The 14,620-nt window shown below is 32.8% G+C and overlaps 1 protein-coding gene across 1 annotated transcript; it reads left to right on the top strand.

Moving 5' to 3' along the window:
• The first annotated feature begins 4,505 nt into the window (after positions 1 to 4,505).
• On the top strand, positions 4,506 to 13,628 carry LOC117925812 (thioredoxin 1). The gene is made up of 2 exons (XM_034844905.1): positions 4,506 to 4,932; positions 13,051 to 13,628. Exons 1-2 carry the CDS (start codon positions 4,677 to 4,679, stop codon positions 13,362 to 13,364), a joined length of 570 nt encoding a protein of 189 aa, XP_034700796.1. The 5' UTR covers positions 4,506 to 4,676; the 3' UTR covers positions 13,365 to 13,628.
• Positions 13,629 to 14,620: the final 992 nt, after the last annotated feature.

Here is a 14,620-nt window from a genome sequence, read left to right as displayed (position 1 = left end):
GAGGACCCTTTGGCCCAAGGTGAACAATATTTTCACAATTGAGAGTGAGTTATTCAAATGGTATTAAAATCATTCATCAACCCTGATGTAAAATTTTGTTTAGCTTTGCAAGCGATGTTTGTCCGTGTTGGCTCTACAATCTTATGAAATACAACAAGGACATTTTTGTATGCATGAATGGGTGGTTGTGATATCCCACATTAGATTAGAGAAAACGTTTTTGGTACTATATATGCATAAACTTTTCTAAATTACGTAAATGTATTTTAAAACTATGAGCACCCCTTGGGGCTAGAGTAGATAATATTTACATGATTAAGAGCTTTGTTATATGTTTAGTCTCATACACACACAATGTCCTTGTTGTGTCCCTTGGAATTACATGACTAAATAGACAAATATCCCTTGCACGATGAGATAAAACTCAAGTTTGTGACCTCCTATCAACTACATGCAAACTCCTTGTGAACTAGTATTTTAAATTTAAGAAATTGTGTGCTATCATCATCTCGAGATTACCTCTCTAGTATTTGAGTTACAAATCCTTATATTATGTGATTAACTAAAATATCTTAACTCACAAAGAGCATATGTCAAATTCCAATTAAAGAATAACTATGACTTTAGTTTCCTTGATCATAAGTCCGTTAGATCATTTAAGAGGACATGTTGTTTCAATCTCATGAAATATCATAGTGTCTTTTATTGAGAATGAATGTTACCACCAAGTCTTTCATTGAGAATAAATGTTACCACCAATTTCCATCAACATTGACTTAATCTTTAGGAAACATATAATCACCTTAGGGTTTCATTAATAGGTCAAAGTCTCATGTTAACTTCAATACAAACTCAATGTCATTTCAAGGTTTAAAGGTTGAGAGTCTTTGTAGTATAATAGGGTGGTGAATCATAACCGCCTAATAGTTAATGTTACGAATCATCGTAAGTCTTATCAAATATGTAACTATACCTACTAGTATGTTTACTATGTGAAAACCGTCTCAATAACCAAAACAAACCATCTATCTAATTAGGAGGTGGTGTATTATAATATTTGATGAATTGCCTAAATCCGTGAATTGATTGTGAACTATTTATCATATTGCAAAGAACCTAACTCGTATCTTCTTAGTAACTCTTCATGTATTCAAGTCATGTACGATGCAAGTCACAAGAGTGTGTATGCTCAAAACATAAAAAATTTGAAGTGTGAAAAATATTAAAAATACTTTTTAGAATTATTACCAAACGTATTTTTAATACAAATAAGGATAGATAAAAGGGAGTCAAAATCATAATAAATAAATTTATTAATAAAATTAAAATTTGTCATACCATGTCATGCTTTCTAGAACTTTGTCCTAACATTTTTTAAAATTTTGTTATAACATACCCTTAAGGAGAGGGGTTTAAGAAATATATTTTGTTAGGTGATAGGCCGTGGAAGTGGCAAACCCAAAGTCATAGAAAGGGGGTAGGGTTCCAAGTTGACCATCAGATGGTGGCCCAAGCTTTAGGGTTCCCAACTCCCAAAGATTTGTCCACTGTTAATCTAGCTGGGAAGATCTTCATTTGACCATAAAAAAGGTGTGCTGAAATTCAGATGCATCTAATCTTTGATTGCCCCTACTAAAAAAATGAACACCAACCTTTAATTTTGATTTAAAGTCATAATTAGATGACAATATGAACGATAGTGACTTAAGAGTCCATTTCACATTGATTTTAAAATGTTTTTAGTTGTTTTAATACTTGAGAAATAAAATTTTTTAAGTGTTGAAAATATTAAAGCTATGTTTGAGAACTGTTTTCAAGAACAGTTTTCTATTTTTTAAAACAAAAAAAATAAATAACATGTTTGATAATCGAAAATTATTTTTTTTTCTATCAAAAAATAGAAAATAGGGTGTTTTCAGATAACTTTTTTTAGTTGTTTTTTCGAGAGTTGTTTTAAAGAATAATTATACAAACATATATAATGATTAAAAATAAAGTTATGGACATAAAAATTATTTTTAAAATATATTTAAAAATAGATTAAAAATAATTTTAAATTCCCAAATAGACTTTTGTTTTACAAAATATTAGAGAACGACTTTCAAAAACAGTTTTTAAAAACTATTTTTTCAGAATTGTTTTCGGAAACAATTTTGAAAAATAGTTTTTAAAAACAGTTCTTGAAAACTGTTTTTTGATGTTTAATAAAACAAAAGTTTGTTTAAAAACTTAAAATGTTTTTAACATGTTCTAAATATTTTTAAATATGTTCTAAAAATAATTTTTATACTAATGTTTTATTTTTAATCATTTTACATGTTTGTATAATTATTTTTTAAAATATCCTTCAGAAACTAAGTTAATATAACAAAAAACAACTAAAAAATGATTTTATAAAACACATTTTCTATTTTTAAGAATAAAAAATAGCAAACAACAAACAATTTTTGGTTACTGAACTTTTTATTTTTCCTGAAAAATAAAAAACTGTTTTAAAAAATAATTATAAAGGGATGTTATAAATATTTTCAAAAATTATTATCAAACACACTCTAAAAACTTTGGAAGATAATTCTCCTTGTTCTAATAATTTATCTTTTAAATTCTTAATTTAAGGAGTTTAGAGTGGTGAATGAGCTTGAAAGCTTAGTCAAAAGGAAAAAAAAAAGAGTATAAAGATCATTTTTTATACTTAAATGACATGAAAAATTATTTAAAGAAAATTGAAAAATTTATAAATGCTTAAATTATTTCCTCTTTGTTTTCTTAAAAATGGGAAGGGCAAGGGCAAGGGCAAGGGCTTGAGAGAAAAAGAAAAAGTGAAAAAAGATATTATGAGGTATTAAACACACAATAATAATAATAATAATAATAATAATAATATTATTATTATTATTATTATTATTATTATTATTATTATTATTATTATAGTAGTTGTATTTATCTCATATAAGCATGCTAAATAAAAATTTTCAAGAATAATTACTAAATAAAAAAATTTATTCATGCTTTCATTTTCTTATGTTTTAAAAAATAACAAAAAGAATATAAAATTTGTTTTATCTATATTTTGAATTAAAAATATTACATATTAATAAATATTTAAATATGAGGATAAAAATAAAAATTTGTAAAATTATTTAGAGTTTAATTTCTTTTTTTTGTTATTTGCTTTATTTAATTTCTATTTCTTTTGGAAAAACATTTTGGAATAAACTTTTCATTACAATTAGAATCTAATCTTAAAATACAATTGGGTTAATGGAAAGTTTTTGTTTTAAAATTATGATGTTTTTTATTTTGAATGTGGATGATGAAGATATTCATATTTTTAAACTCTTTTTATATTCATCTTATTTTTCTTTCATTTTTTCTTATAATTAAATAAAAAACAACCTTTTTTTTCTTTTTTATTTATTTATAAATTTAAGGATTGTTTGAAAATTATTTTTTAAAATAGTTTTTTATTATTCATAACAAAATATCAAGAAAACATGTTTGGTGATAAAAAAAAATTGTTTTTTGCTTTTTTAGTTGTTTTTTAATGATTGTTTTAAAAAATAATTATGTAAATATATAAACCGATTAAAAATCTGTTCTTATAAATTGTTTTTTGTTTTTGAAATAAGTTATCAAACAAGGCCTTGATATTCCCGCCATGAACTTTTCTGTGTAAAATCAAAAAGGGAAAAATATTCTCCATTAACTTCTCCATATATTCCATTTTTGCTCATTTCTAAGGAATTAAAATATATCATTTAAGAGGTTTTTAGGATATTTTAAAAATTGACATTTCCTAATATTTTGAAATATTTATTATAAAAATTAAATATTTGATAAATTTCTTGGAAAATTATTAAATTTATATTCGAAGGATCATAAATAAAAATATTTTAACAAAAATCAATCCCCATTTTCTTTTTTAATTTTGATTTTTTATATCTTATAATAGAGGAGTTGATTGCCTCATAACAACCAATATCGAATAAATTCAAGTATCATCTATGTAGGATTAGTACCAAGAGCATGTGCCACTCGTTGGTCCAAATGTTCGCCTCAACCAATTGGGTTACTTGACGAATAAATTTTAATCCATCTCTTATAAATATAAGATTGTAATTTATTTTATAATTATGTTTAGTTGATCAATATAACATAAAATAGAATAAAAAAAAAGATTATATATATATATATATATATATATATATAATATTTTTATATATTAAGTAACATCATATAATTTTTTTAATAATAAAAATTATTAATAAATAAATAATGAATTATTTACTAATTTTAGATTTTTCTAAATATCATAAAAGAAATTTCAAATTTTTTCTAGCAAATATTGGAATGCAATATATAATTATTATTTTAAATAAATTTAGAATTTTGAAAAATAAAATGTTTTTAATTTATTTTTTATTCATTATAGAAATTAAATATATAAGACCACCTTGTACGTATCCTATGCAACTACCTTATGGAACTACCGTTGAGAGAGAGTGAGTGAGGACTGAGACTCCGAGGACGCCACCACCCCCTCAGCTAATATTCAAGTCATCGTCATCTTAAGTGCCTTACTCTGAGTCTCTGACCACCATTTCCCTAACCCTATATATACTGACGATTGAACCTTCATTTTCTCTCTCTAAATCATACACATTTCTCTCCCATCAATGGCCACTGCGTTACATTTTGTCATCCTCCCTTGTTCTTCTTCCTCCAATCCCCGTGCGGCTTTGCTGCCTGGGGTGGTGCCGTCGCCGACAGTCGTATCGGTAGGCCGGAGTTCTTTTTCGTTGCCAGAATTCTCGGGTTTGAAGATCCACACCAATTCAAATTCTGCTTTGGCTTCATTGAATTCGAGGACTTCGAGGGTTTTTCGTCGAGGAGGGCGAATTGTGTGTGAAGCTCAGGAGACGGCTCTTGATGGTTAGAATTCTCCTTTTTGATTCATGTTTGTTTCGAATCAGCATCTCTCAGAAATGTTTTTGGGAGCTGATTTCTCGAAGATTCATTGTGCAAGATTTTATTTTTTCTGGAAAATATTTTGTTGGTAGCTATTGTCCGGTGCCTGAAATTTAATATTTCCTTGGGAGATTTTACCTTTAGTCGATTTTAATTTCTTATAGATGAATGATATCTTGATTGCTATTGAGATTGTTTAGTGGTTTCAAAGGGGGTTTGTCTAAATAATTGGAGAGGAGTCAATTCAGGTGAGGAAGTTGAGTACTGGGAATGGGTATAAAACATGGGAATTCATAGGCTCTTCCCGACTCATTGTTCATTAATCATGTGGGTGCTTGGGGATGATTGATTTAGATGAGCTGAATCAAATATATATTTCGAGGATATGCAAAATAGGTGAAAATTTGCTGGAATAGACAAACTCAAGGTTGGTAAAATAAGAAGTACCTGAGGTGACATTCTATATCTGTTCCATTCAATAGGGATTTGAGTTCATAGGTTAAACACGTATGCACATGCACTCATCCTAGGGCCTAGCAACTCCTTCACTCGAATTTGTTTCCTAATCAAGCATCCTCATAGCCACTTCAATTTTTAAAACTGAGTGGTATATGCTTATGAGCCTCAATTGCATTGATTGTATTCAAGGAGGGTTATGGATTAAAGATTGTATAGCAGGAAAGGAGTGAGATGGGAAGTACCTTGATCAGATATTGCAAGGATAAAAAGTAACCAATAGTTGGTTTAGGGCCTCTAATCTTTTTGATTCACCACTTAAGAGAGAGAAGAGAATGAATGAAAGAAAAGAATAGATGAGAAATGAAGAGAAGAGAAATGGAGAGGAAGCTTGATCATTTTCTTTGGTTTGTTTAGGAGAGGAAGTGGGAAAGCAAGATAAAGGTAGACCGCACTCAATCCTTTCTAAAAAGCACTTGTACCTTACGTAGAAAATGTTGTGTGCAATCTATGCCTAGTTTTTTTCTCCAAATTACCTTATTTTTGAGTTGTCAGTTTTGAGGAGCATGGGAAGAAAGGTTCTCTTCTAAATCTCCCCCATTCTCCAGTTCTTCCTCCATAGATAAACCAAATAAGTAAAAAGGGTGGGTTTTAAAGTTTCCTCTTCTCCTCTCTCCTGGTATATCAAAATGAATTGTTTATTGAGGATGGAATTTCTTTCACTGCTATAGCTGAAATGAGCATCTTTTCATTTTCTTATTAATGATAGTTTGCGTATTTCAACTTTCAAAAAGTTAATTACATCACATTTGGGGGAATAAAATGCATCTTGATTGTACTTTCTGTATACTTGGGGATGCTATTTTGGCGCCTCTTTTTATTTATTTATTATTTTAAATTCATATATTCTCTAATCTTACCTATCAAAAAAAAAAAAAGCATCCTGATTGGGTGAGGATGGAATTTCCAATGTCATGTCCATGCGGTTAGGCTATGTGTCACAAGTTTTATTTTTATTTAACTACTTCCCATGTCCCATTTAGATCTTTTAGAGTCTTTGTACATTTTTTGGAATAGACTAAGAAGATAACCTAGTGGTGAAAGCTTTCAAATTAGGATTAAAGTGATGGTATGACACAAACTTGGAAAGACAATGTTTTGTACAATCTTTTACACCTTTCATTATAGCAATAGGAACATCAAAATCAACAAAAAAACAAGGGTTTCAGTAGAAAAAGAGTATCAAAATTACCTGCCTTCAAATTTAAAGGTTGGGGGGGAGAGCGAGAGAGAGAGAGAGAGGGAGAGGGAGAGAGGATCCATTACCTTGTCCTGTTTTCTTCGTGAATAAACCAACAAATTTGAAGGATTGGATACATTTTTTATTTGCTTCATTTCTGAAATGCCCTCCACAGTTTCAACATTGACCGGTTCATTTTCCAGTTCAGTTTCCTTGATGTTCCCTTACTGCTCGGTGTTAATTTGGTTGATGGACTAGTTAGAGACAAGCATAGGATCCATTAAAGAAGTGGTTGGAATCAGGTAGGACAAATTAAGTTGATATAAAGGATAGGATAGAGGATATGATAAATCTTTTATACCTTTTTTCTCCCCTTGAAGATGTCTTGGAAAAGTATGATAGATTTTTGAAGAATTTTACATCCATAGTAACAAAATTTTTCTTGATAGGAGGGCGAAAACATTTGTTCCCCTTTTGTGTAAGTGAGTAACCCAAAAATATGCACTTAATGGTTCTTGGATTTAATTTGGATCGTACCCTGCTTGAAAGATGAATAAAGATTGCACACCCAAAACCCTTAAGAGGAAGGGACTCGGAGAGATTAATACTAGGAAAGAGTGTTTTAAAACCTTGACAGGAATTTTGGAGGGTGTGCAACTTATTAAATAGGTAGCAGTTAAGACATCACTTTAGTAAATTTTAGGGACATTGTGGGTAAACTGTAAGGCTCTAGCAACTTCCAACAAATATTTGTTTTTTCTCTTTGCTACTTCATTTTGTTAGGTGTGTCATAACCTAAGGAATGGTGAACAAGTCCATCTTCAAGAAGATACGATCCCAAAATATTTTTACAAAATTGTTTAGTTCTTTGTAACTTTACTAATGGGAAAAAAGGGCCATTGACAACCTTGACTTATCTTTTCCTAAACATGGAATATAGGTTAAAAAAGCATCTGAATTGCTACTCATGTGATGGATTGCCCTTAATCAATGACCCAAGGATTAGATGAGACATTATCAAAGGCTTTCAAAGTTGTATGGGTATTAATTGATTGAGCAGAATTACTAGATTTCAAGTTACAAATCTATCCCAAAAGTTTGTACAATGTCTCCAATTTTGGTGAAAGAGGCATTATCGTTGAGTTCTCCCACCAAGCATGCCACATATAGGTTTAGAATCTTCGGTGGTCACAATGTGATTCTCCTTCTTATAGGGTTACTCACCTTCTTTGTCACTTAGAAAAGAAGATTTTCCATATAGTTTCCAACATGTTTCGGCTTGTTGTGGTAGTCACACCATTCGTTATCTTTTTTCTTAAGTTTTTTTATCCTTGGTTTGTTTTGAGCGGTAGCAGCGGAGTTAAAACTCTCTTGAACTATGTTAAGTCCTGAACTTTCTTGTGAAATGGGCTTGTGCTAGGAACCCCAGATTACTCAATTCTCGTACCTTGAATCTCATAGGGTGCATGCATCTATCCCTATCTAAATCTATCACAGTGGAAACACATAACTATAAAAACCATTATTAACTATAGATCTAGAGATACGGTATTCATACCTGTGATCTGGATGTTCCCAAATCAAATTCCATCCAATGAAGAAGAAGTCTGAAGAGTTTGAAGGTCTCATAAACCCAAGATCTTCCGCCTGATGACTCGAACCATGATCTTGGTACTCCAAAGTATGGGCAATGGAAGGGAGGAAACTTTGACTCTCTTTCTCTCTATAAGGTGGAAGATGACTAGCTAAAAGTCATTAGGAAACCTTAACCCATAAAGGGGTATTTATAAGGTTACCCATTACTTAACCCCACTAAGGCTTAGGTCAATTAATTTAGCTCAAAATGGATTTTAATTGATTAATTAACCATATAAGACTATTTAATTAATCAATTAGTCCAAATCCGAAACCTTATTCATTATCTCCTGTGTAACCTTGTGTAATTACTAAAATGCCCTTATGCATAAGAATGAACTTAGAGTCAATCCAACCTTCATAAACTGTGCCATCATGGTATATGAGCTCAAAGCGGGAACTATGGAGACCCATGAGAGTATTGGCTTCCTCAAAATCCAATTCCTAAATTGATCTAACATTCCACTAAAGAGAATCAACTACACTCCAATACCCTATGTAAATAATAATGAGACGAAGTTCAGGCCCGTGACCTATTATCCACTGTATGCAGATTCCCCATGAATTGGTATCCGTAATCTAACAAAGTAGTGCTATTACCTATCAAGAGTACCTCTCTGATTCTTGAGTTACAGATCCCACTTATTATGTGATCAATTGACATACTCTAACTTTAAGGAGTATATTTCAAATTCCATTAAAAGAATTACTGTGACCACAAATTTCATGATCACATGTCCTTTGAATCACCAACGGGGACACACTGTCTCAATCCCATGAAATATCATGACGCCTTTATTGAGAATATCTGTTGGGGATATATGACCACTTTATGGTTTCACCCATAGGTCAAAGTCTTTTGTTAATTTTGGTACAGACTCAATATCTTCTCAAGGTTGCGAATCCATACAATATAGTAACTTGGTGAATCATGATATTTGATAGCCTTGCATTATGATTCATCGTAGGTCCTGTCCAGTGTGCATGACATACACTAGTGCACTCACCATGGAAAACTGATCCCGACAGCCAAGACAAGTCATCCCTCCAATTTGGAGGTAGTACGCCACAGTCTCTACTGGATTACCTAAATCTATTAACTGATTGTGGACAATTTATCTACTAACAAGGAACCCATGACTTGTATATTCTGTACAACTCTTAATGCACCCAAATCATGTACAATATAAGAGATATGAGCCGAATGTTCAAATCAATGTCAATACACCAATAGGATAGCAATGGGATAGTTAAGTCTAACTTTGTTACATCATGTCTTGTTTTAAGGGGTCAATCCCAACAACTTGATCATCAAAGTCTTGCAATCTTCTTCATTGCTCACATAAAAGAAAGTTTTATCTAAAGATGGGAAAGGTTCCTTACCAACCATTCTATCTCTAACCTCATCAAACCCAAGATTGGGCTTGGCTAAAAGTTCAAAGACTCAATCTTGTTCCAAGATTTCTGCTGTTGCCACATCCTTTGGTGCTTTCATCTCTAAATACTGATGCATATCCAATTCTTGCCATAAAACCGCCATAATATTATAGTAGGTAGTCACAGTGAGATCTCCCTGCTTTGTATTGTTAATTGTTGTTTTCAACTCAAATATACAAACACCATTTCCTTTCTTGGAAAATGTTTGAGATATTGCATCCGAAACTTCTTTGGCAGTAGAAAGGAATAGAAAAGGTTTATTGATCCCATGTTGCATAGAGTTGATCGACCATGAGATGACCCTAGATTTTTCAGCTTCTCATAATTTGAAAGAAGGATCTGAGATTTTAGTTGTTTAATGCTACTGGCCAAATATCCCATCTTTCCTCCATTCTTAACAAAAAGTGACACAGCTTGTGACCATCCAAGAAAATTTCTGCCATTCAGTTTTCCAGAGTAATATGAAGGGTTGGATTTTCATAATGGGTGATGGATCTAGTCTGCTGTGTTGTTTCAGTAAGAGTTTTTTCATAAATTCTGGCCATCAGAAAAACAAACAGGCAAAAAGAGAAGAAGGAGAAGGAATATAATGGTGATGGAAGGAATGGTGGCAATGAAGGCCGTTAGGATTTTTAGATTGGTTAGGCTCTTTGTAGGGCGCATTTGATGGTTTTTGTGTCTTCGCACTTCCTTTTGGGTCTTGTGGCTACTTTGTATACATTGCGTATACCCTCACTTAATTAGACCAGAGAAGTATTTATAGTGTATAAGTACATGATCTGTACAGCTATTGGCAGAAAAGAGGTTTAGTATGCAACTATTCAATTCCTTGAATTACTGCATGATCTACTCCCTACCTAACATACACAAAACATTGACTAAACCTGATTCTACATTGCCTTTGCTAACAAAAACTAATTTGGAGGTACATGAACTATGTTTGCTTGCTTATTTCCAATTTTAAATTGAAGTCAAGGGCTCAAGTCTATGATCTCAAATTGTTGTTTTTGTTGTTGTTCTTATTCATTTATGTTTCATTTGATTTGTTTTGGATATATATGTTGTAACCTGTAAATCATATCCCTGATGGAACCATATTTGTTTCTTCTTGAATGGATGCCAAGTTGTGTCTCTTCGAGGATGGTAATAATCTGTTGTTGTTTGTCCATTTTTCTTTTTCTTTTTTGGCTTTTATTTCATGTTGTATTTTCTTCTTTTTCTTTTTCAATTTCTCTGGGATAAACCTGGATGTATATCTCTTGCTTGAAAGAGATTGAAAAAATACTGTCTTTTTAATCAGATCAGAGTGACTGGGTTTTAGTGCCACAGGTCTGGTTTAACCACTTTTCTTTTTTATTTGCCTAAGTCAATCAGGGACTTTCTTGGAATGAACTGCTCTTTATGGCCCCTTTATTTTCTGCCATAAAAGAAGAGAGATATCTTTTTGGATATATTTTTGATAGGGTCTTTTAAGATACAGTTTAATGATGGTACTTCCAAAATTCTTTGTTTTGTCCCTTTTTGCCTTCTGGTGCTCTTCATATACCTCATGTGCACTTGGTTTGCTCCTCCCTTTTTTCTTAGGTGCTTTTTGATGATTTTTTTTTTTCCTTTGCCTATCTCAGAAAAAAAAAAAAAAAATTGTGTTTTTTTAATTCATGTTTTCCAGACACAAAGAATTCATGAATCTTGAACTTATGAGAAGTGGTTTCAGAAGATAGTTCCTCTATGCCTTTTCTGGTCCATTTTGAGGGAGTGCTATAGAAGGTAGTTTGAGGGGGTGGAAGGCATGGAACTGATGTTGAGAAATCTCTTTGCAAATACATTGTTCTCTTCATCAAACGTTGCTGAAAATTGTAACTTAAAATGGATTGCAGTGTCTGTTGTGGAGCCATGGTGTTTGCATTATTTCAGGTTGTTTCAGTGCTTCTTAGATACTGGAAAGTTCTCACTAGGTGGAATTGAAGATATATCAAATAAGGTAGGAGAAAGATATGGAGAACTGTTCCTCTTTGTTTAGTCTGGTAAATTTGGAAAACAAAGGAATGTGGAAACTTTTGGGACATCAAATCCATAGTCCCAAAATTAAAGGACAAAGTGCTGGTTTCTTTCCAATCGGGGGCTGACCATGGTTCTGGTGGAATGAGATGACACTCGTGTACATTAATAGCTTGGGCAACATTAGTGGATAAAGGGATTTGTCATTCTCTTTCTTATGTTCCCTGTCTTATGACAATAGGTGCAGTCTGAGTATTCTTCTGTTTGCTTGGGTTTTGCTCCCTTCGGAGCTTTTCTAATCTAATTTCATTAACTAAGAACAACAGAATCCACTCACTAAAACTCAAGTGGAATATGAAGTCTTGATCTACCACCCTATGTTTAAATGAACTCCTGAGACATCCACCTCAATTCAGTCTACTTCATCTTTCCATGGCACCACCTCTTTCTCTCCTTGCTTGCCTGGACAAGACAGATAAGATGAAGGTTAATGGTGAAAGCAAGCAACACAATAGCCTGAGGTTCATAGCTGGGGAGGTGACCTAGGGGTTCGGTGACCTGGGGGTTTGCCCTGTCCACCAACCAAGCAAAGCAAGCCAGCCAACCGAGATTGATCCTGGACCTGATAGGATTTTCTGGCATGGATATGCTTTGTTATTCAAGTAAAGAAGTTTAATATAAAATAGCTAAGCATAAAGCACCAAGAAAATGCAGCAAGCTTGACCAAATAAAGTGCTTCATGTTATCTCCCTTCAAGTGAGGGTTATTCTTATTATCCTGGACAGGAATCTTGAATTAATATTTTTGGTTTCCTGGATTTTTCTGTTAGTGCAATTTAACAACAGTGTGTCTGGGCAGAACCTCCACCTTGTCTTTTCTTCATTCTGTTTGTAAACAGAATTTATAAACGTCATCTTGTAGAGAAAATGGATGTAAATATGGTAAATCCAATTGATTACTCTGACTAACCCAACCTTGGTTAGCAAAAGAGACGAGAAAACTCTGTTACTCTTGGCTCTCAAAATAACTAGTGTTATTTTTTATGTTGTTTGTTAAGTTTCTCTTGGAATGATTTCAGTTGTGAAACCTCTATCCATGGTTCAAGCCTCTCTCTCTCTCTCTTAACACTGAATATTTGTAGTTGGTTTTATGGCATGGAAATTGCTTTAAATTGATAGAACTCAATCCATTAACCTATGATTGAATAAACCCGAAGCATAAAATTTCTTATTTCAGTCCAAGTCATTCTTCATTAAAATCACTTTGAATACTCCCTGATTGTTCATTTAACCCTGTTCTTTGCATTAAAAGTGCAGTTCCTATTGTGACTGATACAACATGGCAGTCACTTGTTCTCAAGGCCACTGGCCCTGTGCTGGTTGAGTTCTGGGCCCCATGGTGCGGCCCCTGCCGTATCATCCATCCGGTAGTAGCTGAACTCTCTGAAGAGTATGCAGGGAAGCTCAAGTTCTTTAAACTGAATACTGATGATAGTCCTTCAATTGCAACCCAATATGGAATCCGAAGCGTCCCAACAACCATGATATTCATCAACGGTGAGAAGAAAGATGCAGTCATTGGTGCAGTGCCTAAAACCACACTAACTGCTAGCATTGAGAAGTTTTTGTAGAGGTGGGTAAGCAAATGTCTTTGCAAGGTTCTTCAGTCTTATGTCTCTTAAATGTTTTTCATGTTGCAAAATGAATATGTTTCCATGAAAGTTTATAGCAGTTTTGTGTAGTTTTCAAGGCTTTATTGCTCATGTTTATGCGTGCGTAAGTCAAAATTTTAATATTTTTCTTTCTCATCTGAGCTTCTCCAATAAGAATGTTAGCTGAATATTTGCTTTATATAAATTGCATGACCATTTTGGTGGGAATTGCTCTTTTGTCAATGAATGGTTTGAAGTTGGGAGTTCAAAATCAAACTTGATAAAGACCTGGTCCAGGCTTCTTCTCTTCTTTACTTTTTATTTTTTTTCTCTTTTCTAGAATAGTTGAATCGGACTAGTTCTTCACTTGGAGTGAAATAACTTGGTATGACGAAAGTCTGGATTAAGCAGAAAAGAATTCTTGCTTTGTATCTTTCAATTCAGGGCAGGTAAGGCAGGTTACGGTTCATAGGTGATCTTATATTCAACTTGAGGGACCATTCCCTAGCCCTTTTGATTTCATGAAATTGATGGATTGAGCCTGAAATCATATCCTCTAGAATCGCTTACCAGATTGGTTTGTGAGGCTAATTTGTCCAACAACTAGATCCTGCCTCATGGCAAAATGCTAAATATGAAATTACACTAACCATCTTTATCTATGTCAATATTCAAAGTATAGGTTGCACAATATTTAATTAAATGAAGAGGCCAACTTGTCCCACTGGAAATTTATCATTAACACCAGGGATAACTCAGCAACTTTTTACACATTTTGCGCTCTAAACAAAGAACCCCATCACAGTCATTCAATCACCCAGTAGCTAAAGCATGTGACATCTACTAGTTGTTTAACTTATTCATTTTTTTTTTCATCTCCATTAGGATAATATATCACAATCACCTAGTAGGTTTTCAACAATTTGACTGAATCCCATTGACATGGTCAGAGGTGAGACATATTCTAAAGATCGACGAAGGGAAGGTAAAGAAATATTTCAAAAACCTGTGGAGAGGCTATACCCCATCATAGTCTTGGAAAGTAACTAGTACAACAGCCCTTGCCATATTGGAAAGAACACCATTGTTGAGTATGAGGTATTGCATTGAAGCATTTCACTAAAACACATACAATCTGATGCAGCTGATATGATTGATAGGATCATTTAACTAATTGTGTCTCTTACATAATATATCACTCTTTTCTTCCCTGGTCAGATATGGGTAACAAGGTT

This window comes from Vitis riparia, chromosome 12, assembly GCF_004353265.1.
Source record: "Vitis riparia cultivar Riparia Gloire de Montpellier isolate 1030 chromosome 12, EGFV_Vit.rip_1.0, whole genome shotgun sequence".
Taxonomy (NCBI): Eukaryota; Viridiplantae; Streptophyta; class Magnoliopsida; order Vitales; family Vitaceae; genus Vitis; species Vitis riparia.
The sequence above is the reverse complement of the archived record's forward strand: the minus strand, read 5'-3'. Positions and strand labels throughout refer to the sequence as shown.